This window comes from Oncorhynchus kisutch, linkage group LG3 (genome assembly GCF_002021735.2).
Source record: "Oncorhynchus kisutch isolate 150728-3 linkage group LG3, Okis_V2, whole genome shotgun sequence".
NCBI lineage: Eukaryota > Metazoa > Chordata > Actinopteri > Salmoniformes > Salmonidae > Oncorhynchus > Oncorhynchus kisutch.
The window spans coordinates 68002227-68028510 of NC_034176.2; the positions used below are offsets into that span (position 1 = coordinate 68002227).

Below are 26284 nucleotides of genomic sequence, written 5' to 3' on the forward strand. Positions count from 1 at the left end.
GCAACAAGACGACATTATCACATTCAGAATTGTCATCTGTGGGACTCTAAGACTCCTGGTTCAGTTTATAGGTAGCGTATAACCAATCAAGAGTAGCAGCAGAAGAAAGTACATGTTAACAGCAGTGGGAACCTGAAGCCTTGTTGACAGAGACAGCTTTTCTGGGTAGGATCACACTAAAGGCTGTGTTCTGTGGCTTTAAACGTTGCCCTATGACGTCTTGTTAAAAAACAGTCCAATCACCACATATCATTAATCAAGTGCTGCCTAGCCCTCGACCTCAAAGACTCTATTGATGTTTGGGAAAGACTCCATTGATGTTTGGGTCCATAGTGCCCCTGGTGTTGTGGGATACTGGGCTGTTTAACCCAGAGCTGAAGTTGGAGAAGAATCAGGGTCTCTGTTATGTCAGTGTTAGCTACTCCTCAGGGTGTTAAAGCTCCCCCAAACTCCAGGCTTATGCAATCACCTGACTGGAGATTTGGTCTGGGAAATATAATTTTCCTCCCAAAATATAGATGGGTGATTTTATCTTTTACCTCTCACTTTTTGAGTGGTCTCAGTGCCTTGTCTTGAATGTGGTACACCAGGACTGCTGTGTCACTGTGAAATGCTTCCCTCTCCTTAGCCCAAAGTGTGTTCATTCAAATTCTAGGGTGCTATACTGTACATGGGCATGGAATGAATGGGACAGATTGCAATTTTTATTCCACTTAAATATCTACGGTGCATTCGGAAAGTATTCAGACCCCTTGACTTTTTCCACATTTTGTTACGTTACAGCCTTATTTTAAAATTGATTAAAAAAATTAAAAAATCTCATCAATCGACACACAATACCCCATAATGACAAAGCGAAAACAGAAATGCCTTATTCACATAAGTATTCAGACCCTTTGCTATGAGACCCGAAATTGAGCTCTGGTGCATCCTGTTTCCATTGATCATCCTTAAGATGTTTCTACAACTTGATTGGAGTCCACCTGTGGTAATTTCAATTGATTGGACATGATTTGGAAAGGCACACACCTGTCTATATAAAGGTTCCACAGTTGACGGTGCATGTCAGAGCAAAAACCAAGCCATGATGTCAAAGGAATTGTCCGTAGAGCTCCGAGACAGGATTATGTCGAGGCACAGATCTGGGGAAGGATACCAAAACATTTCTACAATTAGGCCTTTATGGTAGAGTGTCTAAATGGAAGCCACTCCTCAGTAAAACGCACATGACAGCCCATTTGGAGTTTGCCAAAAGGCAACTAAAGACTCTCAGACCATGAGAAACAAGATTCTCAGGTCTGATGAAACTAAGATTGGCCTGAATGCCAAGCGTCATGTCTCGAGGCTACCTGGCACCATCCCTACCGTGAAGCATGCTGGTGGCAGCATTATGATGTGGGGATGTTTTTCAGTGGCAGGGACTGGAACGCTAGTCACGGTCAAGGGAAAGATGAACGGAGTAAAGTACAGAGTGATCCTTGATGAAACCTGCTCCAGAGCGCTCAGGACCTCAGACTGGGGCGAAGGTTCAGCTTCCAACAGGACAACGACCATAAGCACACAGACACAGATCTGCAGAGAAGAATGGGAGAATCTCCCCAAGTACAGGTGCACCTTAGACTCGAGGCTGTAATAACTGCCAAAGGTGCTTCAACAAAGTACTGAGTAAAGGGTCTGAATACTTATGTAAATATGATATTTCAAATTTCTAAAAACCTGTTTTTGCTTTGTTATTATGAGGTATTGTGTGTAGATTGAGGGGGAAAAAAACATTTATTCCATTTTAGAATAAGGCTGTAATGTAACAAAATTTGGAAAAAGTCAAGGGGTCTGAATACTTTCCGAATGCACTGTATAGCTATATATCGAATTGTCTTATCATGATCTTTATTCCACATACACATCTATATCAAATTGATGCAATTTCAACATACTGCAACTCTACACACATTAAACCAATAATGTGTATAAATCCTGGATGACTGATGGGGCGCTGTATTGAAGCCACCGTGCAGCCATCTTGGTACTCCTCCTCAATTGTAAAAATATATATATTTTTTTAAAAGCCCTCACCTCATCCCTGTAGACTGTCTCGTCATTGTTGGTAATCAAGCCTATTACTGTTGTGTTGTCTTCAAACTTGATGATTGAGTTGGAGGCGTGCGTGGCCATGCAGTCATACATTCCCCACCTGGGGGCGGCCCGTCATGAAGTCCAGGACCCAGTTGAAGAAACTTAGCCTCTGAATGGGCAATACATAGCATCAGCAATCCAGGGTTTATATGCGTCATTGCATGTAACTCACATAGAATAATACTGTCCGTAATATTTAATCCTTCAGGTATCTCAATGACCCTACTGGAGTCCAGGGATGGTCTACAGTACTTCACCTTCGAGCACAGCCGGGACTACCAGCAGATTCAGTTCAAGTTCCTGGACTCAGTGGAGTCCATGGATCCCAACAACATTGTGGTAAGGCTACACCCACGGTCTCAGGGAGATTGATCAGCAAAGCCGTGATGCATGTCTCAAATATCTAGGACAACTGATATGCATGAATTTAGATTCTAGATAAATCCCGACTAAGATTCTAGGTCACGGCATGAGAAACTAGAGGTGAATTCATTTGAAATTTCAGGTTGAGGACATACAGTAGCAAGAAAAAGTATGTGAACCCTTTGGAATTACCTGGATTTCTGCATAAATTGGTCATCAAATTTGAACTGATCTTCATCTAAGTCACAACAATAGACAAACATAGTGTGCTTAAACTAATAACACACAAATAAATTATTGTCTTTTTGTTGTATATATTGTTATATATTATCTTTTTGTTGTGTATATTGTTGTATACATTCACAGTGTAGGTTGGAAAAAGCATGTGAACACCCTAGGTTAATGACTTCTCCAAAAGCTAATTGGAGGCAGGAGTCAGCTAACCTGGAGTCCAATCAATGAGACGAGATTAGAGATGTTGGTCGAGCTGCCTTGCCCTATTAAAAAACACTCACAACATTTGAGTTTGCTAGTTCACAAGAAGCATTGCCTGATGTGAACCATGCCTTGAACAAAGAGATCTCAGAAGACCTAAGATAAAGAATTGTTGACTTGCATAAAGCTGGAAAGGGTTTCAAAAGTATCTCTGAAAGCCTTGATGTTCATCCGTCCACGGTAAGACAAAGTGTCTATAAATGGAGAAAGTTCCGGACTGTTGCTACTCTCCCTAGGAGTGGCCGTCCTGCAAAGATGACTGCAAGAGCACAGTGCAGAATGCTCAATGAGGTTAAGAAGAATCCTACAGTATCAGCTAAAGACTTCCAGAAATCTCTTGAACATGCTTACATCTCTCTTGACAAGTCTATGATATGTAAAACACTAAGCAAGAATGTATTTATTTTTTATTTTATTTTATTTCACCTTTATTTAACCAGGTAGGCTAGTTGAGAACAAGTTCAGAAAAGTAAATAAATAAAAACAGTATGGGGATGAGGTAGGTCAATTGGGTGGGCTATATACCGATGGACTATGTACATCTGCAGCGATCGGTTAGCTGCTCACATAGCAGATGTTTAAAGTTGGTGAGGGAGATAAAAGTGGAACTGGAAGGAAAGGCGGCCAAATGAGGTTTTGGCTTTAGGGATGATCAGTGAGATACAGCTGCTGGAGTGCGTGCTACGGGTGGGTGTTGCCATCGTGACCAGTGAACTGAGATAAGGCGGAGCTTTACCTAGCATAGACTTGTAGATGACCTGGAGCCAGTGGGTCTGGCGACGAACATGTAGCGAGGGCCAGCCGACTAGAGCATACAGGTCGCAGTGGTGGGTGGTATAAGGTGCTTTAGTAACAAAACGGATGGCACTGTGATAAACTGCATCCAGTTTGCTGAGTAGAGTATTGGAAGCTATTTTGTAGATGACATCGCCAAAGTCGAGGATCGGTAGGATAGTCAGTTTTACTAGGGTAAGTTTTGCGGCATGAGTGAAGGAGGCTTTGTTGTGAAATAGAAAGCCGACTCTAGATTTGATTTTGGATTGGAGATGTTTGATATGAGTCTGGAAGGAGAGTTTGCAGTCTAGCCAGACACCTAGGTACTTATAGATGTCCACATATTCTAGGTCGGAACCATTCAGGGTCGTGATGCTAGTCGGGCGTGCGGGTGCAGGCAGCGAACGGTTGAAAAGCATGCATTTGGTTTTACTAGCGTTTAAGAGCAGTTGGATGCCACGGAAGGAGTGTTGTATGACATTGAAGCTTGTTTGGGGGTTAGATAGCACAGTGTCCAAGAAAGGGCCAGAAGTATACAGAATGGTGTCGTCTGCGTAGAGGTGGATCAGGGAATCGCCCGCAGCAAGAGCAACATCATTGATATATACAGAGAAAAGAGTCGGCCCAAGAATTGAACCCTGTGGTACCCCCATAGAGACTGCCAGAGGACCAGACAACATGCCCTCCGATTTGACACACTGAACTCTGTCTGCAAAGTAGTTGGTGAACCAGGCAAGGCAGTCATTAGAAAAACCGAGGCTACTGAGTCTGCCGATAAGAATATGGTGATTGACAGAGTCGAAAGCCGGAGCTGTTGGCCGAGGTTGGAGTAGCCAGGAGGAAGGCATGGCCAGCTGTTGGCCGAGGTTGGAGTAGCCAGGAGGAAGGCATGGCCAGCTGTTGGCCGAGGTTGGTGTAGCCAGGAGGAAGGCATGGCCAGCCGTTAAGAAATGCTTGTTGAAAGTTTTCGATTATCACGGATTTATCGGTGGTGACTGTGTTACCTAGCCTCAGTGCAGTGGGCAGCTGGGAGGAGGTGCTCTTGTTCTCCATGGATTTATCGGTGGTGACCGTGTTACCTAGCCTCAGTGCAGTGGGCAGCTGAGAGGAGGTGACCGTGTTACCTAGCCTCAGTGCAGTGGGCAGCTGGGAGGAGGTGACCGTGTTACCTAGCCTCAGTGCAGTGGGCAGCTGGGAGGAGGTGACCGTGTTACCTAGCCTCAGTGCAGTGGGCAGCTGGGAGGAGGTGCTCTTGTTCTCCATGGATTTATCGGTGGTGACCGTGTTACCTAGCCTCAGTGCAGTGGGCAGCTGGGAGGAGGTGACCATGTTACCTAGCCTCAGTGCAGTGGGCAGCTGGGAGGAGGTGACCGTGTTACCTAGCCTCAGTGCAGTGGGCAGCTGGGAGGAGATGACCGTGTTACCTAGCCTCAGTGCAGTGGGCAGCTGGGAGGAGGTGACCGTGTTACCTAGCCTCAGTGCAGTGGGCAGCTGGGAGGAGGTGACCGTGTTACCTAGCCTCAGTGCAGTGGGCAGCTGGGAGGAGGTGACCGTGTTACCTAGCCTCAGTGCAGTGGGCAGCTGGGAGGAGGTGACCGTGTTACCTAGCCTCAGTGCAGTGGGCAGCTGGGAGGAGGTGCTCTTGTTCTCCATGGATTTATCGGTGGTGACCGTGTTACCTAGCCTCAGTGCAGTGGGCAGCTGGGAGGAGGTGCTCTTGTTCTCCATGGATTTATCGGTGGTGACCGTGTTACCTAGCCTCAGTGCAGTGGGCAGCTGGGAGGAGGTGCTCTTGTTCTCCATGGATTTATCGGTGGTGACCGTGTTACCTAGCCTCAGTGCAGTGGGCAGCTGGGAGGAGGTGCTCTTGTTCTCCATGGATTTATCGGTGGTGACCGTGTTACCTAGCCTCAGTGCAGTGGGCAGCTGGGAGGAGGTGGCCGTGTTACCTAGCCTCAGTGCAGTGGGCAGCTGGGAGGAGGTGCTCTTGTTCTCCATGGATTTATCGGTGGTGACCGTGTTACCTAGCCTCAGTGCAGTGGGCAGCTGGGAGGAGGTGCTCTTGTTCTCCATGGATTTATCGGTGGTGACCGTGTTACCTAGCCTCAGTGCAGTGGGCAGCTGGGAGGAGCTGCTCTTGTTCTCCATGGATTTATCGGTGGTGACCGTGTTACCTAGCCTCAGTGCAGTGGGCAGCTGGGAGGAGGTGCTCTTGTTCTCCATGGATTTATCGGTGGTGACCGTGTTACCTAGCCTCAGTGCAGTGGGCAGCTGGGAGGAGGTGCTCTTGTTCTCCATGGATTTATCGGTGGTGACCGTGTTACCTAGCCTCAGTGCAGTGGGCAGCTGGGAGGAGGTGACCGTGTTACCTAGCCTCAGTGCAGTGGGCAGCTGGGAGGAGGTGACCGTGTTACCTAGCCTCAGTGCAGTGGGCAGCTGGGAGGAGGTGACCGTGTTACCTAGCCTCAGTGCAGTGGGCAGCTGGGAGGAGGTGCTCTTGTTCTCCATGGATTTATCGGTGGTGACCGTGTTACCTAGCCTCAGTGCAGTGGGCAGCTGGGAGGAGGTGCTCTTGTTCTCCATGGATTTATCGGTGGTGACCGTGTTACCTAGCCTCAGTGCAGTGGGCAGCTGGGAGGAGGTGCTCTTGTTCTCCATGGATTTATCGGTGGTGACCGTGTTACCTAGCCTCAGTGCAGTGGGCAGCTGGGAGGAGGTGCTCTTGTTGAATGGTGTTCATGGGAGGACACCATGGAAGAAGCCACTGCTGTCCAAAAAAACCCATTGCTGCACATCTGAAGTTTGCAAAAGTGCACCTGGATGTTCCACAGCGCTACTGGCAAAATATTCTGTGGGCAGATGAAACTACAGTTGAGTTGTTTGGAAGGAACACACAACACTATTTCTGGAGAAGAAAATGCACAACACACCAACATCAAAGCCTCATCCCAACTGTAAAGTATGGTGGAGGGAGCGTTGTGTTTTGGGGCTGCTTTGCTGCTTCAGGGCCTGGACAGCTTGTTATCAGCGACGAAAAATTAATTCCCAAGTTTATCAAGTTGTTTTGCAGGAGAATGTTAGCCTATCTGTCCGCCAATTGAAGCTCAACAGATGTTGGGTGATGCAACAGGACAATGACCCAAAACACAGAAGTAAATCAACAACAGAATGGCTTCAACAGAAGAAAATATGCCTTCTGAAGTGGCCCAGTCAGAATCCTGACCTCAACCCGATTGAGATGCTGTGGCATGACCTCAAGAGAGCAGTTCACACCACACATCCCAAGAATATTGCTGAACTGAAACAGTTTTGTAAAGAGAAATGGTCCAAAATTCCTCCTGACCGTTGTGCAGGTCTGATCCACAACTACTAATGTTTGGTTGAGGTTATTGCTGCCAAAGGAAGGTCAAGCAGTTATTAAATCCAAGGATTCACATACTTTTCCACCCTGCACTGTGAATGTTTACACAGGTCACAACAATTTATGGGTTCACATACTTTTTCTTGCCACTGAACATGGTTTCTAATGTTTAGACAAACGGTGATCCTTCCCCCTGTCTTCCCCACCTGTCCCTCACCCTGCCCGTCCACCCTACCCTCTCCCTCTCTCCCCCACCCTCTACTTTTCACCCCCCCTGTCCCCCTGCCCTCCCCCATCTCCCTCTCTCTTCCTGTCTCCCTTACCCTCTCCTTGTCTCCCTAACCTCTCCCTGTCCACTCCATGCTCCCCCTGTTCTCCCCCATCCTACGCTCTCCCCAGGCTCTGCTACAGATGAACCCCTACCACATTGACTCCCTGCTGCAGCTTTCTGATGTCTGCCGCATACAGGAGGATCAGGAAATGGCCAGGGACCTAATCGGTGAGTATCAGGGACCTGATTGGTGAGTGGGACTCCAGTCTTTGCTCTGGTTGGCAAGGAGGGTCATACTCAAAGCTCTGATTGGTTAGTTGGGGGTCCTCTCTGCTGTATCCTCTTGTCAAGGTTTGTAAATGTGTCATGAGACCCCTTTGGTATGTTTCCTTGGACTCTTATACAATTTAATCTCGGTCCCAGATAAATAGTTGGAATAAGTTTATGCAACATTATTCTTGATAAACATTGGTGTACTTTGGGCAGTACATGTTACACCTATACCACACATTGCTCTAGTATGTCAGATATTACCTGATGCCAGGGTTTCTTCAACTATGGTTTGGGACCCAAAGTAGGCCCTGAGCATGCGAGTTAGGAGTAAACATTTATGAACACACACTATTTCTTCTTAATTTGGGTGGTTTGAGGACAGTAAATCTCTCATTTGGGTCTCGAGCTGAAAAAGCTTAAGAACCTCTGCCTTATGCAATTGATCTAGATAAGGTTTAATAGTTAAATTGAGTCCGCTGTATCCACAGCATGTTTATTCTCTGAAAGACTCTAAATTGGGGGGGGGGGGGGGAATAACAACAAGGGGCCAACATGCAATGTAGCGTATTTGAGATTCCTCAGGTAATGCATTTAGGCAGGAAATCTTACCATACTGTTACTCCAAGTCTGTCGCTACTAGCCTGCTAACATCGTCTATAAATGAGTTGATAAATACAGTTAAGGTTTGAGCAGAGCTTTGGTCAGGGCTAAATCACATCAATACAGAGACTTATACAGATACAGTGACTTCTCTCTGACCTCCAAGGTGAAAATAGATTTTCAACCACACGTAAATGAATTGAACCCATCTAAAATATTTATTGGTTATCTAGCCACGTGTTTGCACTGTACGCAATACATTCAAACAACCCACTGATTGTTCCGATATAGCGACTGAAAGTGCATGTCAAGATTCTTGATGTGTGGATGTAGCCCCTCTCATCCTGTCAGCTGCTCCTGATCATGCTAATGAGGTCCTACTCAAATCAACTCATTACAGCAGCTCTGGAATTTTTTTATACAGTTGTATAATCTTAGTTTGCAAGGGCTTATTACATTGGGATCCTACCAGTGCTGCTACCTCTAGGTAGCTAGTCTTGTTGATGTAGTTGTTGACACTGGAACTTGCAAGGGAGAAGGTGAGGGGTTTCACTTAAAGCTGTTTTCATGCCTTCCAGCAGAGGGAGACATTTATGTTTTTACAAAAGACAAACACAGACAGGTGGAAGGTATGGGTATGGTGATCTACCAATTGAGAATCACTGAGACTATTTAGCAGCCAGGTAGTGCTGGCTAAAGTTATATATTTGCACTTGTCTTTGATAAATGACTGTGTGGTGTGTGTGTGTGTGTTTCAGAGCGCGCCCTGTACAGCTTTGAGTGTGCATTCCACCCTGTGTGCAGCCTGACGTCAGGAACCAGCAGACTGGACTACCTGCGACCAGAAAACAGGTTAGATAATACATCTCTGCTATACAGGGCATTCCACAAACACTGTTATGAAGGGCCTTTTTCTTAAATTTCCATTGAATATTTAATTTTACAAGGTTTATAATATAAGTATATTCTTAGTCTGTATATGTATCCTCTCTGCAGGGCATTCTACTTGGCTGGTTATAAGCACATGATGTTCCTGGAGAGGAGGGGATGCCCCCGGACAGCCTTGGAGTACTGCAGACTCATCCTGAGGTGTGTGTGTGTGTGTGTGTGTGTGTGTGTGTGTGTGTGTGTGTGTGTGTGTGTGTGTGTGTGTGTGTGTGCAGTGTGCACCCCAGGTGTCAGGGGTAGAGGGAAGGTGAGAATCGCATAATGGAAGAAGTACAGCGACGGTCTAAGACAAACAGTGCAGATAAAGTCAAATTGTGTTATTTATTCAGACAAAAAGAGCCAATTGAAAGACAAAACAGTGCAGATAAAGACTAAATGTGTGCATTTAAAAGATTAGGGTCTAATACATGTTTATCAATTCACTGATTTCCTTATATGAACTGTAACTCAGTAGAATCTTTGAAATTGTTGCATGTTGCAACAGGTGTATAAAACCGAGCACACCGTCATGCAATCTCCATAGACCAACATTGGCAGTAGAATGGCCTTACTGAAAGAGCTCAGTGACTTTCAACATGGCCCCGTCATAGGATGCCACCTTTCCAACAAGTCAGTTCATAAAATTTCTGCCCTGCTAGAGCGGCCCCGGTCAACTGTAAGTACTGTTATTGTGAAGTGGAAACGTCTAGGAGCAGCAAACGGCTCAGCCTCAAAGTAGTAGGCCACACAAGCTCACAGAACAGGTTCGCTAAGTGCTGAAGCAGAGCAGCCGCACACAAGCCTAAGATCTGATCTCACTAATGCTGTTGTGGCTGAATGGAAGCAAGTCCCTGCAGTAATGATCCAACATCTATTGGAAAGCCTTCCCAGAAGAGTGGAGGCTGTAATAGCAGTAAAGGGGGGGACCAACTCCATATTAATGCCCATGATTTTGGAATGAGATGTTTGACGAGCAGGTATCCACATACTTTTGGTCATGTAGTGGTTATAAAAACCAGGTTGTTCAAACAATTTAAATAAAATATATTAATGATGTGATATTTGTAGTTTATTAAATGGCACAAAGGCTTTTGCTAATCTGCACCCGATCCCAATTGTTAACTAAAATGTCCTCTTCTAAAGATTCATTCTCATATATTATCATAATAAAGGTCTTACCACACTTCATATCAACTAAACAAACATAAACCCAAGTCAGATTTCTATATATTACCCAGGAATGACTCCTCTATAAGGATCCATTACTGGTCATAAAACCTGGCTAAGCGGTATGACAGTACAACACCCATGGGACAGTCCACACACTATGGAAGGGCTATTACTACACATGCATCTGCCTCGGCCCTGTGTGTTTAGGCCTTTAGCCTTTATCTTATCTAGGATGTGGTGATCATGGTGTATTAAACATTATGAACACCTGCTCTTTCCATGACATAGACTGACCAGGTGAATCCAGGTGAAAACTATGATCCCTTATTGATGCCATTTATTGAAGGGAAGTAGACAGGTTAAAGAAGGATTTTTAAGCCTTGGGACAATTGAGACATGGAGTGTGTATCTGTGCCATTCAGGGGATGAATGGGCAAGACAAAATATTGAAGTACCTTTGAATGGGGTATGGTCGTATGTGCCTGGGTTTTTCACACTCAACAGTTTCCTGTGTTTATCAAGAATGGTCCACCACCCAAAGGACATCCAGCCAACTTGACACAACTGTGGGAAGCATTGGAGTCAACATGGGCCAGCATCCCTGTGGAACACTTTCAACACCTTGTGGAGTCCATACCCAGATGAATTGAGGTTCTTCAGAGGGCAAAAGCGGGTGCAACTCAATATTAGGAAGGTGTTCCTAATGTTTTGTACACTCAGTGTTTATCTATGATTTCCGTCAAACACTGGCTTCCTCCCCTCACGGTCGTGTGTGTCTGCTCTGTATAAGCATCCATGGTGGAACACATTGTGACGGCTGTCCCTCTCAGGCCTGCTGGGTTATGATCAGGAGGACCTCATCTCTGCTTCAGTAGATGACTGATAGGAATACCAGATGAACGGCCCTGCCGCCCGCAGCAGCTCTGTCATATACCCCATAGAGGGCCCTGCTTTTTGTTGTGGAAATGGAGGCACTGCTTTTACCAATATTTCCAGCATTATCCAATAGTGTTGGAGGTAGAAAACCATAGTAAATGTTGTTTAATTGACACAAGCTGTCTCCAATCAATATCTGACCGTGACTCGAACCCAGGTCCAGCGACTTCCAAGCCCTTAACCTGTTACTCCAAGAGGTCCGAACCGCTTGACGAGCTCGCTAGGTGTTGGATTATGGTTGCTTCACTACCCCCTTCCTTCGGGAGAGCATGTCCCCAAGCTATGCCTAGTCGCTCACGAGTACATGCCGCTTGGATGGCCTAATGTGCACCAATCCCACTTCTGACACCAATGTAGCAAATTTGGAGGGTAGCCCTGACCGGGACTCAAACGTGGATCCACAAACCCAGATCCAGTGACTGTCAAGCCAACAGGTGTTGATTTTATAGTCGCTGGATCCGGGTTTGAATCTACCCCCCGAATTGCATACAGTGTATTTCAATAGTTGGTTTCATTGAATCTCCCCTTTAACTGACCGCAATTTACGAATTTTTAGCTACAACTTCCAAGTCTGTTGGAGAGGATCAGCTTGAGCAAAATAAGGTGTAGAATCACTGATCTACAAATAGTATTCCCTGCCAAATGATAGTAAATAATGATATCACACGCACCACAGACATTGATTGATTGGAGACCGTGTCAATTCAATTACATTTTCAATGGCACAGATTCTGGTCACAGGTTGTCATGGGTCCACTTTTAATAAAGAAACCATTTATTTTATTTCTGTAATGTTTATTTATATAATAGTTATGTAGGCGAAACTGAATGAAGTATTCATTGAAGAAGAGGAGCTGTTGTGTGCTTTATTCCGTCATCTCCTTTCTCTCCCAAGTCTGGACCCCGACAGCGATCCCCTCTGTATGCTGCTGCTCATTGACTTCCTCTCCCTGCGCTCACGAGAGTACAACTTCCTCCTCCGGCTATACCAGGATTGGGAGGTGAGACGAGTGTGTGTGCAAGATTTTCCCTGTGTGTGTGACCTCATAACAGTGTGTCTGATTTCTGTGTGTGGTGTGTGTATTGTCTGATTCCTGTGTGTGTGTGTTTCCCAGGTGCACAGAAACCTGTCCCAGTTGCCAAACTTTGCCTTCTCTGTGGCTCTGAGCCACTTCCACCTGAGTCAGGAGGATCAGACTGAGTCAGAGGAGAGGGAACGGCTCAAACACAAGGCTGACCTGCTGCTGCAGGACGCTCTCATCATGTTCCCTGGAGGTTAAAGTCACACACACACACACATATACACACATGCACAGGCCTGAGAGGGACAGCCGTCAGAATGTGTTCTACGATGGATGCTTATATAGAACACACACACACAGAAAAGAGACCTATGCCTGATATGTTTGTTTGTGTGTTCCCCAGTGTTGATGCCTCTGTTGGACCTGTGCACAGTGCAGCCAGACGCTGCTGTATCGTCACATGACTTCTTTGGACCCAGAAGCCAGTTGGGGTAAAACATCTGCTTCAACCGAGGCATCATGCCTCCCTGTCTTTCATGTCTTTCCTATATCAAATCAAAGTTTATTTGTCACGTGCGCCGAATACAACAGGTGTAGACCTTACAATGAAATGCTTACTTACTTACAGGCCCTAACCAACAGTGAAATTTTTAAGTAGAAAATAGGTATTAGGTGAGCAGTAGATAAGTAAAACAATTTTTTAAAACAACAGTAAAAAGACAGTGAAAAATAACAGTAGCGCGGCTATATACAGTAGCGCAGCTATATACAGGCACTGGTTAATCTGGCTAATTGAGCTAGTAGGTACATGTAGATATGGTTAAAGTGACTATGCATATATGATAAACAGAGAGTAGCAGCAGCGTAAAAGAGGGGTTGGTCGGGACACAATGCAAATAGTCTGGGTAGCCATTTGATTACCTGTTAAGGAGTCTTATGGCTTGGGGTTAAAGCTGTTTAGAAGCCTTTTGGTCCTAGACTTTGCACTCCGGTACCACCTGCCATGCGGTAGTAGAGAGAACAGTCTATGGTGGTCTTATTAAAACATGTTGGCATTACAGACTCAATCTGGGACAAGTTGAAAATGTCAGTGAAGACACCTGCCAGTAGCACACATTCTACTAATCCGTCTGGCCCCGCAGCCTTGTGAATGTTGACCTGTTTAAAGGTCTTACTCACGTCGGCTACGGAGAGCGTGATCACACAGTCGTCCAGAACAGATGATGCTCTCATGAATGCCTAAGTGTTGCTTCCCTCAAAGCGAGCATAGAAGTGATTTAGCTCGTCTGGTAGGCTCGTGTCACTGGGCAGTTCGCGGCTGTGCTTCCCTTTGTAGTCTGTAATAGTTTGAATGCCCTGCCACATAAGACGAGCGTCGGAGCCGGTGTGGTACGATTTCAATCTTAGCCCTGTATTAGTGCTTTGCCTGTTTGATGGTTCGTCTGAAGGGCATAGCAGGATTTCTTATAAGCTTCCGGTTTAGAGTCCTGCACCTTGAAAGCGGCAGCTCTACCCTTTAGCTCAGTGCAAATTTTGCCTGTAATCCATGGCTTCTGGTTGGGGTATGTACGTACAGTCACTGTGGGGACGACGTCCTCGATGCAATTGGAAGAATATCCTGCTAGCTGAATATCCATGTCATCATTCAGCCACGATTCCGTGAAACATAAGATGTTACAGTTTTGTCCCGTTGGTAAGGTATTCGTCGTCGTACCTCGTCTAATTTATTGTCCAATGATTGTACATTGACGAGTAATCTTGAAGGTAACGGCAGCTTTCACACTCGTCTTCTGCGGATCCTTACAAAGCAGTCCTCTGTACCTGCGTCTCTTTCTCTTGCCCATAACGTGGATGTTGTCCTTGTCGGGTGTTAGCATAGTAGTATATCCTGTGCTTCCTGCTTGTTGAAGAAAAATATTTTTGAGTGATCGCTGTCCTGATATCCAGAAGCTCTATTTTGCCGTAAGATACGGTGGCAGAAACATTGTGTACAAAATAAGTTACAAATAACGCACAAAAACCCACATAATAGCACAATTGGTTAGGCGCCCGTAAAACTGCTGCCATTTCTTCTGCTGCCATTTTACTATGTGCACCTCTTCTGTGTCAGTCAGCCTAATGGAATCATGTCTCCCTGTCTGTCATGTCTTCCCTATATGCACCTCTTCTGTGTCAGTCAGCCTAATGGAATTGAATCATCATTTATTGTCATGAAATTGTATTAGAGTGACAAATTGAATTGTTCCTTTTTCCCATCTCTTTCCCTCTTTCTAGGCAGACTCCTGCCCTGGCTGAACTGGTGTCTCTGTACGTGGGGCGGACGCACACCCTGTGGAGGGAGGGAGGGGTCCTGCTGTGGCTGGAGGAGTGTGTGAGGGAGGTGTTACGACGAGTCGACGCTAAAGACCCTCTGGTGGAGGACTGCCAAAACAAGTAAGAGCCCCTTGGACTCTAGACCACTGGCATTAATTACCTTTCCAACCGGGCAAACTGTTCCTCGTTACCCCATTCACCTTTATCCTCAAATTCACACTGAGTTTTTCTGTTCAATAAGTCATATTCATTGATTCAGTGGAGCAATGTTCGGTGTGGATTCCAAGCTTGCTGCCTTAAAATTAATTACAAAAATAGATTGTTTTTCTACCATTGTTCCACTCCACATTTCCAATGTGAAAGAAAAATTATAGAACATTTTTCAAATTAATAAAATATAATTAAGATGTCTGGATGTCTTCACACCTCAGGGTTAATACTTGGTGGAAGCACATTTGGCAGCCATTACAGCTGTAAAACATTTGTAATAAGAATCTACATACTTTGCACAAATGTTAGGGCAACATATATATCCATTTTTTTATTCATATTTTTTATTTCTCAAGCTCAGTCAATTTGATTGGAAGTCATTGATGGACAGCAATATTCAAACCTTGTCTCTGATTTTCAAGCAGATTTAAATTAGGACCGAGACTGGACCATTCAGGAACACTCAACACCTCTTGGCATTACAATTACAGCATTACAATTTGTGTAATTGTCCTGCTGAAATATAAAACTATACCAGGGTTATGTGTTCAGAAGACTGAGACAGGGTTTCCTCTAACTTTTTATCTGGGCTTTGCTCCTGTCATATTTATTTTGATCCTGACATCTCCCGAGTCCCTGCAGGTGACAAGCATGAACATAACATGATGCTGCAAGCACATAACTTGAAAATACAGAGGATAAACCACATTGCATTCACTCCACATATCTGGCATGTTTGGCATTGTGAAAAGAAGGAAGCCTGTGTTAAACAGTCCACTTCATCCGTTCTGTTTGCAACAAGGCCGTTCAGTAATACTGCAACACAACACGGCAAAGAAATTGGCTTTTTTGCCTCTATTACAAATGACAGGCTTGGGTCCAATACAACACAACACAGAGTGAAACCCACTGTATTTCCAAGTATTGTGGTGGCAGCATCATAGCCTGTGTCTCTTTTTTATGTTATTATTATTATTATATAGTTTTTGTACTGTTACCCCTTTTTTGTGATCCCGGCCGGCCAAACCCTCCCCTAACCTGGACGACGCTGGCCCAATTGTGCGCCGTCTCATGGGTCTCCCGGTCACGGCTGGCTGTGACACAGCCTGGCATCTAACCCGGGGCTGTAGTGACGCCTCAAGCACTGCAATGCAGTGCCTTAGACCACTGCACCACTCAAGAGGCCCGACCTATGTGTCTCTGACTTTGGTTTCCTCTCCTGTCTCCCCCCCCCCCCCCTAGGAGGAAGCAGAGGTACCAGAGTGCCCCTCTGAACATCCATCGCCACGTCATCCTGTCTGAAATCAAAGAGGCCACCTCCACTCTACCGCTGGTGAGAGACTCAGGCAACAGCCACTCTACTATACCCTGGTCACCAGTTCTGTTTCTGATTTAGCCCAGTCATTCATTGTCATGTTGTTTGTTAAATCAGAAACGGATTTGGCAACCAGCTTTATTCTATTATTAAGTCTGTCTCATATAGCACCCTATCCCCTTATATTGCATGACTTTTGACCAGCCGTAACCCTGGTCAATAGTAGCACACAGTATATAGGGGAATAGAGTGACTTATCTAATCATAGTATAATTTCCTTACAGCTTTATCACATGATCATGAATGGTTGTATTCATTCATTCTGTACAATGTATATCCTGTATGTTTATAACATGAAATGTCCCACAGAGTAAATGTGGTTTGCATGAGCGTAGCGTACACATACACAACCGCTACAGTACAGAGCATGCCAAATTATGCTGAGAATGTAGTTCTCTAGTTGAAAGAGGGAATTAACCACTGGCATACGGCTTCCTTATTGGTTGCATGAAGAACGCAATCCAATATAATGATTGGACCTCCTCATCGAGAGGTCCTCATAACACAAACGAGATCAACTTGATGTTTTGGATGCGTGACAATTACAACAGTAACAGAGTGTTAGTGAGGATAGGCCTTCAGTATGTTTACTGTAATGGGGAATTGTGTGTGTTCTCTCCCAGGAGGTGACCACTCAGTCGGTGATGGGGTTCGATCCTCTCCCCCCGCTGGACTCAGTGGTCTCATACACCCGGCCTGAGAGGTAACCCTCCAAACATGTCCTAACTTGTGTCATTATACATATCTTATGCAAGGTAAGGTATGTACCAGTGCAGGTTTTTATATAGTACACACAATACAGTTGAAGTCGGAAGTTTACATACACTTAGATTGGAGTCATTAAAACTTGTTTTTCAATCACTCCACAAATTTCTTGTTAACAAACTATAGTTTTGGAAAGTCGGTTAGGACATCTACTTTGTGCATGAGACAGGTAATTTTTCCAACAATTGTTTACAGACAGATTATTTCACTTATAATTCACTGTATCACAATTCCAATGGGTCAGAAGTTTACAATACACTAAGCTGACTGTGCCTTTAAACAGCTTGGAAAATTCCAGAAAATAATGTCATGGCTTTAGAAGCTTCTGATAGGCTAATTGACATAATATGAGTCAATTGGAGGTGTACCTGTGAATGTATTTCAAGGCCTACTTTCAAACTCTGTGCCTCTTTGCTTGACATCATGGGAAAATAAAAAGAAATCAGCCAAGACCAGCCAAGGTCTCCTAGAGATTAACGTACTTTGGTCTGAAAAGTGCAAAGCAAACCCAGAACAACAGCAAAGGACCTTGTGAAGATGCTGGAGGAAACGGGTACAACAGTATCTATATCCACAGTTAAACAAGTCCCATATCGACATAACCTGAAAGGCTGCTCAGCAAGAAAGAAGCCACTGCTCCAAAACCGCCATAGAGAATCCAGACTACGGTTTGCAACTGCACATGGGGGTCAAGATCCTACTTATTGGAGAAATGTCCTCTGGTCTGATGAAACAAAAAATAGAACTGTTTGTCCATAATTACCATCGTTATGTTTGGAGGAAAAAGGGGGAGGCTTGCAAGCCAAAGAACACCATCCCAACCGTGAAGCACGGGGGTGGCAGCATCATGTTGTGGGGGTGCTTTGCTGCAGGAGGGACTGGTGCACTTCACAAAATAGATGTCATCATGAGGCAGGACAATTATGTGGATATATTGACGCAACATCTCAAGGCATCAATCAGGAAGTTAAAGCTTGGTCGCAAATGGGTCTTCCAATTGGACAATGACCCCAAGCATACTTCCAAAGTTGTGACAAAACGGCTTAAGGACAACAAAGTCAAGGTATTGGAGTGGCCATCACAAAGCCCTGACCTCAATCCTATAGAAAATCTGTGGGCAGAACTGAAAAGGCGTGTGCGAGCAAGGAGGCCTACAAACCTGACTCAGTTACACCAGCTCTGTCAGGAGGAATGGGCCAAAATTCACCCAACTTATTGTGGGAAGCTTGTGGAAGGCTACCTGAAACGTTTGACTCAAATTAAACCATTTAAAGGCAATGCTACCAAATACTAATTGAGTGTATGTAAACTTCTGACCCACTGGGGATGAAATAAATAAAAGCTGAAATAAATCATTCTCTCTACTATTATTCTGACATTTCACATTCTTAAAATAAAGTGGTGATCCTAACTGACCTATATTATTTAATGTCAGGAATTGTGAAAAGCTGAGTTTAAATGTATTTGGCTAAGGTGTATGTAAACTTCCGACTTCAACTGTATATACATACACCATATATACAGTACATTCGGAAAGTATTCAGACCCCTTTACTTTTTCCACATTTTGTTACGTTAGTCTTATTCTAAAATGGATTAAATCTATTTTTTTCCCTCATCAATATACACACAATACCTCATGAGAAAGCAAAAACTGTTGTTTTTTTACATTTTTGCAAATGTATTCAAAATATTAAACTAAAATAATCCATTTACATAGGTATTCAGAAGCTTCACTTAGTACTTTGTTGAAGCACTTTTGGCAGTTATTACAGCTTCGAGTCTTCTTGAGTATGACGATACAAGCTTGGCACACCTGTATTTGGGGAGTTTCTCCCATTCTTCTCTGCTCCTCTCAAGCTCTGTCAGGTTGGATGGGGAGCGTTGCTGCAAAGCTATTTTCACGTTTCTCCAGAGATTTTAGATCGGGTTCAAGTCCAGGCTCTGGCTGGGCCACTCAAGGACATTCAGAAAATTGCCCCGAAGCCACTCCAGTGTTGTCTTGTCATTGTCCTGTTGGAAGGTGAACCTTTGCCCCCAGTCAGAGGTCCCGAGCGCTCTGGAGCAGGTTTTCATTGAGTAGCTCTCTGTACTTTGCTCTGTACATAATGGCAAAGCTATTTAAAAAAACAATTGTGTGTAAAAAAAATAATGAGAATGATGGAGGCCACTGTGTTCTTGAGGACCTTCAATGCTGCAGAAAATAGTTTTGTACCCTTCCCCAGATCTGTGCCTCGACACAATCCTGTCTCGGAGCTCTAAGGACAATTCCTTTGACATTACGGCTTGGTTTTTGCACTGATGTACACTGTCAACTGTGGGATGTTACAGACAGGTGTTTGCCTTTCCAAATCATGTCCAATCAATTGAATTTACCACAGGTGGACTCCAATCAAGTTGTTGAAACATCTCTAGGTTGATCAATAGAAACAGGATGCACCTGAGCTCAATTTCAAGTCTCATAGCAAAGGGTCTGAATACTTGTGTAAAGAAGGTTTACATGTTTGTCTAAACCTGTTTTTGCTTTGTCATTATGGGGTATAGTATCTTGGTGGTTATTGATGAGGAAAACAATTAATTTCATAAATTTGTGGGAAAAGTCAAGGGGTCGGAATACTTTCCGAATGCACTGTAGCTAGTTATTGAATGTGGCTCCTTCAGATCACTAGGTTCTTCTCTATGTCTACTTGGATCAACAATCATGTTGGTGCCTCTGGACTGAAAACCAAGAGTGTTTTCCTAAGCAGAACCAATAAGGCTGGGTTTGTTTCAGTCTACCTAAGGCTGACTGGCCCACTGGCCACTGACTCCATTGAGGATCTCTAAAGAAGGTATATTAGAGTACAGTGTAAGGGGATGGGGGTGATCCATTTGTAATGTTCAGGAGTGTGGACATTGGAAGGCACACGGTTATGTAGACCGGGGGAGGTGAGTTAACCCTCTCTCTGTCTTTGCCAATGGTGGCAAACGCCATTGATGTAAGTTTGTCATAAAGAGTAGCCTTGATTTCACCAGCTTGCACCTCTCCTCTCGGTGGTCTATCGCTGACACACCCTTCCTTCTCTACCTCCCTTCTTTCTCTCCCTCCCACCTATCCCTCTCTTCAATCTCTTTCTTCTCCCCTCTCGCTGTCATCAGTTTCTCTGAAATAGCATGTGGTTATAGGAGTGTTGTGGGCTCCTGACTGAGGCCTCTTTCCTCTGTTAACCAGCGGAGTCAGTGGTGGATGGTAGGGGGAGGCATCAAACCATCAGAGAGGTGAATACGGTGATAATTAAAAACATGACATATTGACTCCTAGTCAAGAGAAAGTGTAGTATTTGTTTTAAGTGGGGAAGACCTCCTAATGTTCTGAGGGCTGTTGTGTGGAGCATACTGTACCCTGTCCTGATGATCTCTGGTGAGAACTACTTAGAATGAGGACTACATGTCTGAGGACAGCCCACCCATGTCTGAGGACAGCCCACCCATGTCTGAGGACGGCCCACCCATGTCTGAGGACGGCCCACCCATGTCTGAGGACGGCCCACCCACGTCTGAGGACGGCCCACCCACGTCTGAGGACGGCCCACCCACGTCTGAGGACGGCCCACCCACGTCTGAGGACGGCCCACCCACGTCTGAGGACGGCCCACCCACGTCTGAGGACGGCCCACCCATGTCTGAGGACAGCCCATCCATGTCTGAGGACAGCCCACCTATTTCTTCCTGATGGTTGCTTTTTCCATACAAGCTTTACAAACATGGCCACTGAGAAGTGTTTTGATTGATAAAGAACTGGGGGTGTATAAGTGGTTGAAGTAATGACTTTTATTAACATAAAAGAAGAGCATTCTTTGGGTTCAGAAAAACTATTGGACCTACTTATAATGATCTACAGTGAGGTCCAAAAGTACTTGGAATATGACAGCATTTTTGGAATGGTTAATAATACATGATTTATCATGTATTTCTGTTGGGCACATAATCTGAAACATAACCAAAACTAACTGCAAATGCATCCAACAATGTTGTAGTATTACAAGCTTGTTGCAGTCGTTGCGTGTTATGAATACGGGGCCAAATATTACATTTTTGACTACTTTAATACACATATAAGTACATTTGCCCAATACTTTTGGTTCTCTAAAATGCGTTGACTATGTACACATTCCAAAGTGCAGGAGTACAGAGTGAAAACAACAAAACATGGACCTCACTGTATATGATGGTTGATTATAATTTATGGTCATGGGAGAATCCTTATCAGCAGAAGAGTATCAGAAACGTATTGTATGCTTGTGTTATCTTGTTAGCATTCTCACTTGTCTCTGTGTTTGCAGGCAGAGTGTGGGAGCCTCCAATGAGAGCACCCTGTCACTGTTCTTCCGCTCTCTGCTGCCAAACTTCAACCTGCAGGTAAGTGAGTGAGCTAGGCCAAGGGGGAGCTACAGAAGACTAGGGGTATGCAACCATGGTCCTCGGGAGCTGCAGTGTCAGGCAGATGGCTTGGGTTCTTTTATTCAAGTCCGTGTCTGATTATTTAGATCTGGAAAATTCTGATTCCCATCAGTGACATTAATGGATATGGATTTGACAAAGAAGTAGCAGAGGAAGAGGACATCAGCAGACACTGTGGTCCCTGAGGACAGAGCTGCATGCCCCCAAGCGTGGCAAATCTAAGAAAAGGTCCCCTGCTTCATAGAACATCATGACTGCTTGTTCTTTGACCCCAATATCCCATCTTCCGTTAATGACCTCATAAAAACCCACTAATGTGTGTGTGTGTGTGTCTGTGTTTTTTAACATAGGGCAGGGACCTTGAATAAGATGGCATGGGAAACACAGCCTTATAATGATAATATAGCTAGCATCTCCACCGTGCCTTTCCCAATGGGAGACCAATAGGGAACATCAGCTGTTGAGGCATATGACCTCCCTCACACGGAAGAGTGTAAAAAGAGATTAGAAAGATCACAGGATCCTTCAATTGGCACGTTGCTGCAGCAGACAATGAAAACATTCATAAAGTGTACCGAGAGTCAGAGAACCTGGTCTGTCTCCTCCTCAGAGCTCCCAGATTCCTCACATACACTAGCCCAGTTTGTTGCAAGGCCATGGTCAGCGGGATGAGACATCATCATAATCATCTCTAAACGTTTTTGTTTACATTTCTGGGAGTGCTGAGCTAATGGAGACATCCTGGGCTAATGTTGGATCATAGGGTTCTGACAGGATGGAAGGGAACATTGATTAGCTGGAGTTTGGGTAGCTATTCCCTAACACTCTGGAGGTTTCTGAATGGATTAACCATACAACTCATTTCATGCCTATTTGTGCTGTGGCCAAGCCTGAGAAAGTGCTTCTAAGTAGCTTCCTACTCCACTAGATCTACTGCAGCTTATCCACATTAAGTCTACAGTAGTGTAACTTTGCCACAGAACAACGGGTTTCTCTGTTGGAAGTAACCAATATGGCCCATGAAGAACATGCTCTTGTCTTGAAATAGTGTTTGCTGGCGCGTTTTGGACAGGTCCGAACGATGTTGACTCATTGATGATGTTATGTAGTGTCTGACTCTGACCTCTATCTGATTTCCGATGACACAATCTGATCACGATCTACAACCGACACTTTGTGACGAGACATCGGAGAGCCAAACTTTGTTCGGCCTATCATTTGATACAGCACAGATCGTGGAGACAGGATGACGAGGCAAACTTGGCTTTTGGTACCAGAACTCTTGATTGACTCTGTGTTTTGTATGGTCAAGCTTGATTTGAAACAGTTTACTGCTATGGATTGACTAACAGCCTCTATTTGATGCACTGTTTTTAATGGTGCGTTACTTGAGTCCTGTTGAAGCAGAACAGAAAACTGTTGTATTTCAAAAGAGAGTCTTGATTCCTCTCTGACTCAGTGTTGTCCATGGCAACCAACGAGAGGGCATGTACTGTCTGCCCCATTGCCCCCTGCTTCTCAGGCAGAGTGGAGAGGAGGTAAAGAGTGGGCAGTGTCACACAGGGTGAAATACACAAGAGACAGATGGTGACAAACACCCCTGGAGAGGAGAGGATAAGCACTCAGCAGCCTGGCACCAGCATCCAGAGGATAGCCTATATTTACACACCATATTGTCTCTCGTCATGTTGACCTACTTCAGAACATACATTTGTCTATAAAAAAAGATCCACATGATCAAAAGATCAATGGACAGTATACATGTGTGGGAGTGATTTTTTAAAAACATTTGATAAGGTGTCCTACACTGACTGGCAGTGTGTTGCCGTGTAACCTTGTGCAGTGGGATGCAACGTGATGTGAAGGAAGCAAACATTGTGTCCCATTTTACTCACTCCAATGCCCATGCTAGTTCGGTGTGTAGCTATCCATGTTAGTGATTAGAGGACATGTGGCTAATTGTAAAGATAATCACTAATGTGGACCACCAACCTGGGCGCTCCAGTGTCCTCAGGTCGTCCTGTGCCACAACTGGCCATGTAAGTTCCAGAAACACCCACTGACCAACAGAAGCACACATGCCCAGCTTTTTAACCAATGCCCAGCTTTTTTATGCAGCTAGTTTTAAGGCATCTTGAGACTTATCTGATTAGGAAGAGGAAGAGATGCAATTAGGATAAGAATGAGGCTGTTTAGGAGGAAGAGATGCCGTCTGCTTGCAGTTGTTTTAATGCACTAGAATAGTTACAGTGTTATCCAACAGGTCTGAAATCACAATTTAGGTGTGGAAAATAAAGTCAGCCCATGATCACAGAGGACCTGCGTGTTGGAAAGTATATTAATCTAATAAATGAATGTTCTGTGTGAAAATCCTGAAACACTTAGACACAAAACATTGACATACTGTATGTCACCAAGGCTCGTACAAAGGTCCTGTTTGTCTCTTAAAATGAATTTGAAACATTTTGAACCTGAGAGAGACAGGAGAGAATAATGTGGTGTTCTTTAGAAATGGAATTGTGCTTTCCCTGGTGAATTTAAGCAACACATACACATACAGTGTATTCGGGAAGTATTCAGACTCCTTGACTTTTTCCACATTTTGTTACATTACAGCCGTATTCTAAAATTGATTAAATACATTGTCTACACACAATATCAAATAATAAAAAATAAATTGTTGTTCCAAATTTATAAAAAAATAAGAACAAATAACTTATGTAAATAAGTATTCAGACCCTTTGCTATGAGATTTGAAATTGATCTCCGGTGCATCGTGTTTCCATTGATCATCCTTTTTTATTTGTATTTTTTTACCCCTTTTTTCTCCCCAATTTCGTGGTGTCCAATTGGTAGTTACAGTCTTGTCTCATCGCTGCAACTCCCATACGGACTCGGGAGAGTCGAAGGTCGAGAGCCGTGCATCCTCCGAAACGCAACCCAACCAAGCCACACTGCTTCTTGACACAATGCCCACTTAACACTGAACCCAGCCGCATCAATGTGTCGGAGGAAACAACATACACCTAGCGACCTTGTCAGCGTGCATTGCGCCTTGCCCGCCACAGGAGTCGCTAGTGCGTGATGGGACAAGGACATCCCTGCCCGGCCAAACCCTCCCCTAACCCGGGCGATGCTGGGCCTATTGTGCGCTGCCCCATGGGTCTCCCGGTCGCGGCCGGCTGCAACAGAACCTGGACTCGAACTCAGAATCTCTAATGGCCTTAGACCACTGCGCCACTCGGGAGGCCCCTCCATTGATCATCCTTGAGATGTTTCAACAACTTGATTGGAGTCCACCTGTGGTAAATTCAATTGATTGGACATGATTTGGAAAGGCACACACCTGTCTGTAACATCCCACAGTTGACAGTGTATGTCAGTGAAAAAACTAAGCCATGATGTCAAAGGACTTGTCCGTAGACCTCCGAGACAGAATTGTGTCGAGGCACAGATCTGGGGAAGGATGCAAAACATTTTCTGCAGCATTGACGGTCCCCAAGAACATAGGGGCCTCCATCATTCTCATTCTTTTTTGTACACAAAAAATATATAACTTTTTTGCTTTGTCATTTTGAGGTATTGTGTGTAGATTGATGAGGGGGGAAACCATTTATTCCATTTTAGAATAAGGCTGTAACGTAACAAAATGTGGAATATATCTAGGGATCTGAATACTTTCCGAAGGTACTGTATACACACACACACGCTTCCATATTATCATGTTCAGTGATGATTATAATTACTGCTCACTCTCCAGTCACTGTCTCTGCAGGGTGAGCCGATGCCGCAGGATGACCTGGAAGTAGCTCAAGCGGGTCGGGAGCTGAACCAGGAAGTAAATCGTCTGATGGTGGCCATGAGGGACATGCTGGCCAACATCCAGTTTCAGGAGCCACCTAGAGAGGACAACCCTGACAGAGACGAGGGGGAGTGGGACTGAGGAGGATACAGAGAGAAGTGGAGTGTGACTTGAGGGAGGGGTACATAGAGATGGGAATGGATAGAAGAAAATAAAAGGTTGATTAAGATGAATGGAGATGGAGTACAGCAGGGTGGTAGGAGGATGAAGAGTGAGGGAATAGATTCAGTGAGGGTAGCAGTAACATATGTACTGTAACCTTAAAGAAAGAAATGGCAGGTCATCTATATGACCCAAACATCAAACCAACTCTCCCTTTCTGATCTAGGCACAGTAGTATCACCTCTTCCTCCTGTCATCGTCAAGACAGTCCATCAGCCCTCTCTCCTTCCTCATGTCATAGTCAGTCAGTCCATCAGCCCTCTCTCCTTCCTCATGTTGTCCCATTCTCTTTCCTCAGGACAGTTGTTCTTACTGATCGAGAAGATCAGGAGGCTGCGTTCATCAAGAAATAAACGTGTTCAGTTGTTCTTTAAATCTTTTTTAAAGGAACATTGCTTATCAAAAAAATTAATATTGTGTTTCATCAGAAGGATAATTATGCCCTACTGCTACAGTATATTTGAAGTGGAATCATTTATGATTGAATAAATCCCTATGGTGTTGTCTTAGCAACCCAACGTCGTACACGCATTGACAGTCTACTGCCATATGGGTTGATGAGAGTCAGGTTAAAGGTTAATGAGTGTCTGATAAAAGTCAGAATTATACAGTAATTCACCTTATGAGTGGAACAAATGGACTTAACTTCTTATTCCATTTTTAATATTGGCCATAACTTTCATTTTTAACTTTGACTCCCAATTAACCCTGTTCATTATTGCTAAGACAACAGCATTTTAAATTATATCTGATTTTGAGGATTAAATTCAAACTAATCAGGATATTTTTCTGTTGTGATTCTCTATAAAGAGGTATTTTGACCTTATCTGAAA

At 44.5% G+C, this 26284-nt stretch overlaps 1 protein-coding gene across 1 annotated transcript in view; it reads left to right on the forward strand.

Annotated features, from left to right (window-relative positions):
• The window catches only part of LOC109888401 (transcription factor 25), a 30834-nt gene extending 4550 nt beyond the window's left edge, over positions 1–26284 (forward strand). The window contains exons 7-18 of the mRNA XM_020479567.2: positions 2342–2472; positions 7526–7625; positions 9029–9122; positions 9267–9359; positions 12199–12304; positions 12419–12578; positions 12729–12816; positions 14600–14758; positions 16091–16181; positions 16847–16926; positions 21310–21385; positions 25203–26284. Of these exons, the coding sequence (XP_020335156.2) occupies positions 2342–2472; positions 7526–7625; positions 9029–9122; positions 9267–9359; positions 12199–12304; positions 12419–12578; positions 12729–12816; positions 14600–14758; positions 16091–16181; positions 16847–16926; positions 21310–21385; positions 25203–25370 (1346 nt within the window). The 3' untranslated portion in view covers positions 25371–26284. The remainder of the gene's footprint in view (positions 1–2341; positions 2473–7525; positions 7626–9028; positions 9123–9266; positions 9360–12198; positions 12305–12418; positions 12579–12728; positions 12817–14599; positions 14759–16090; positions 16182–16846; positions 16927–21309; positions 21386–25202) is intronic.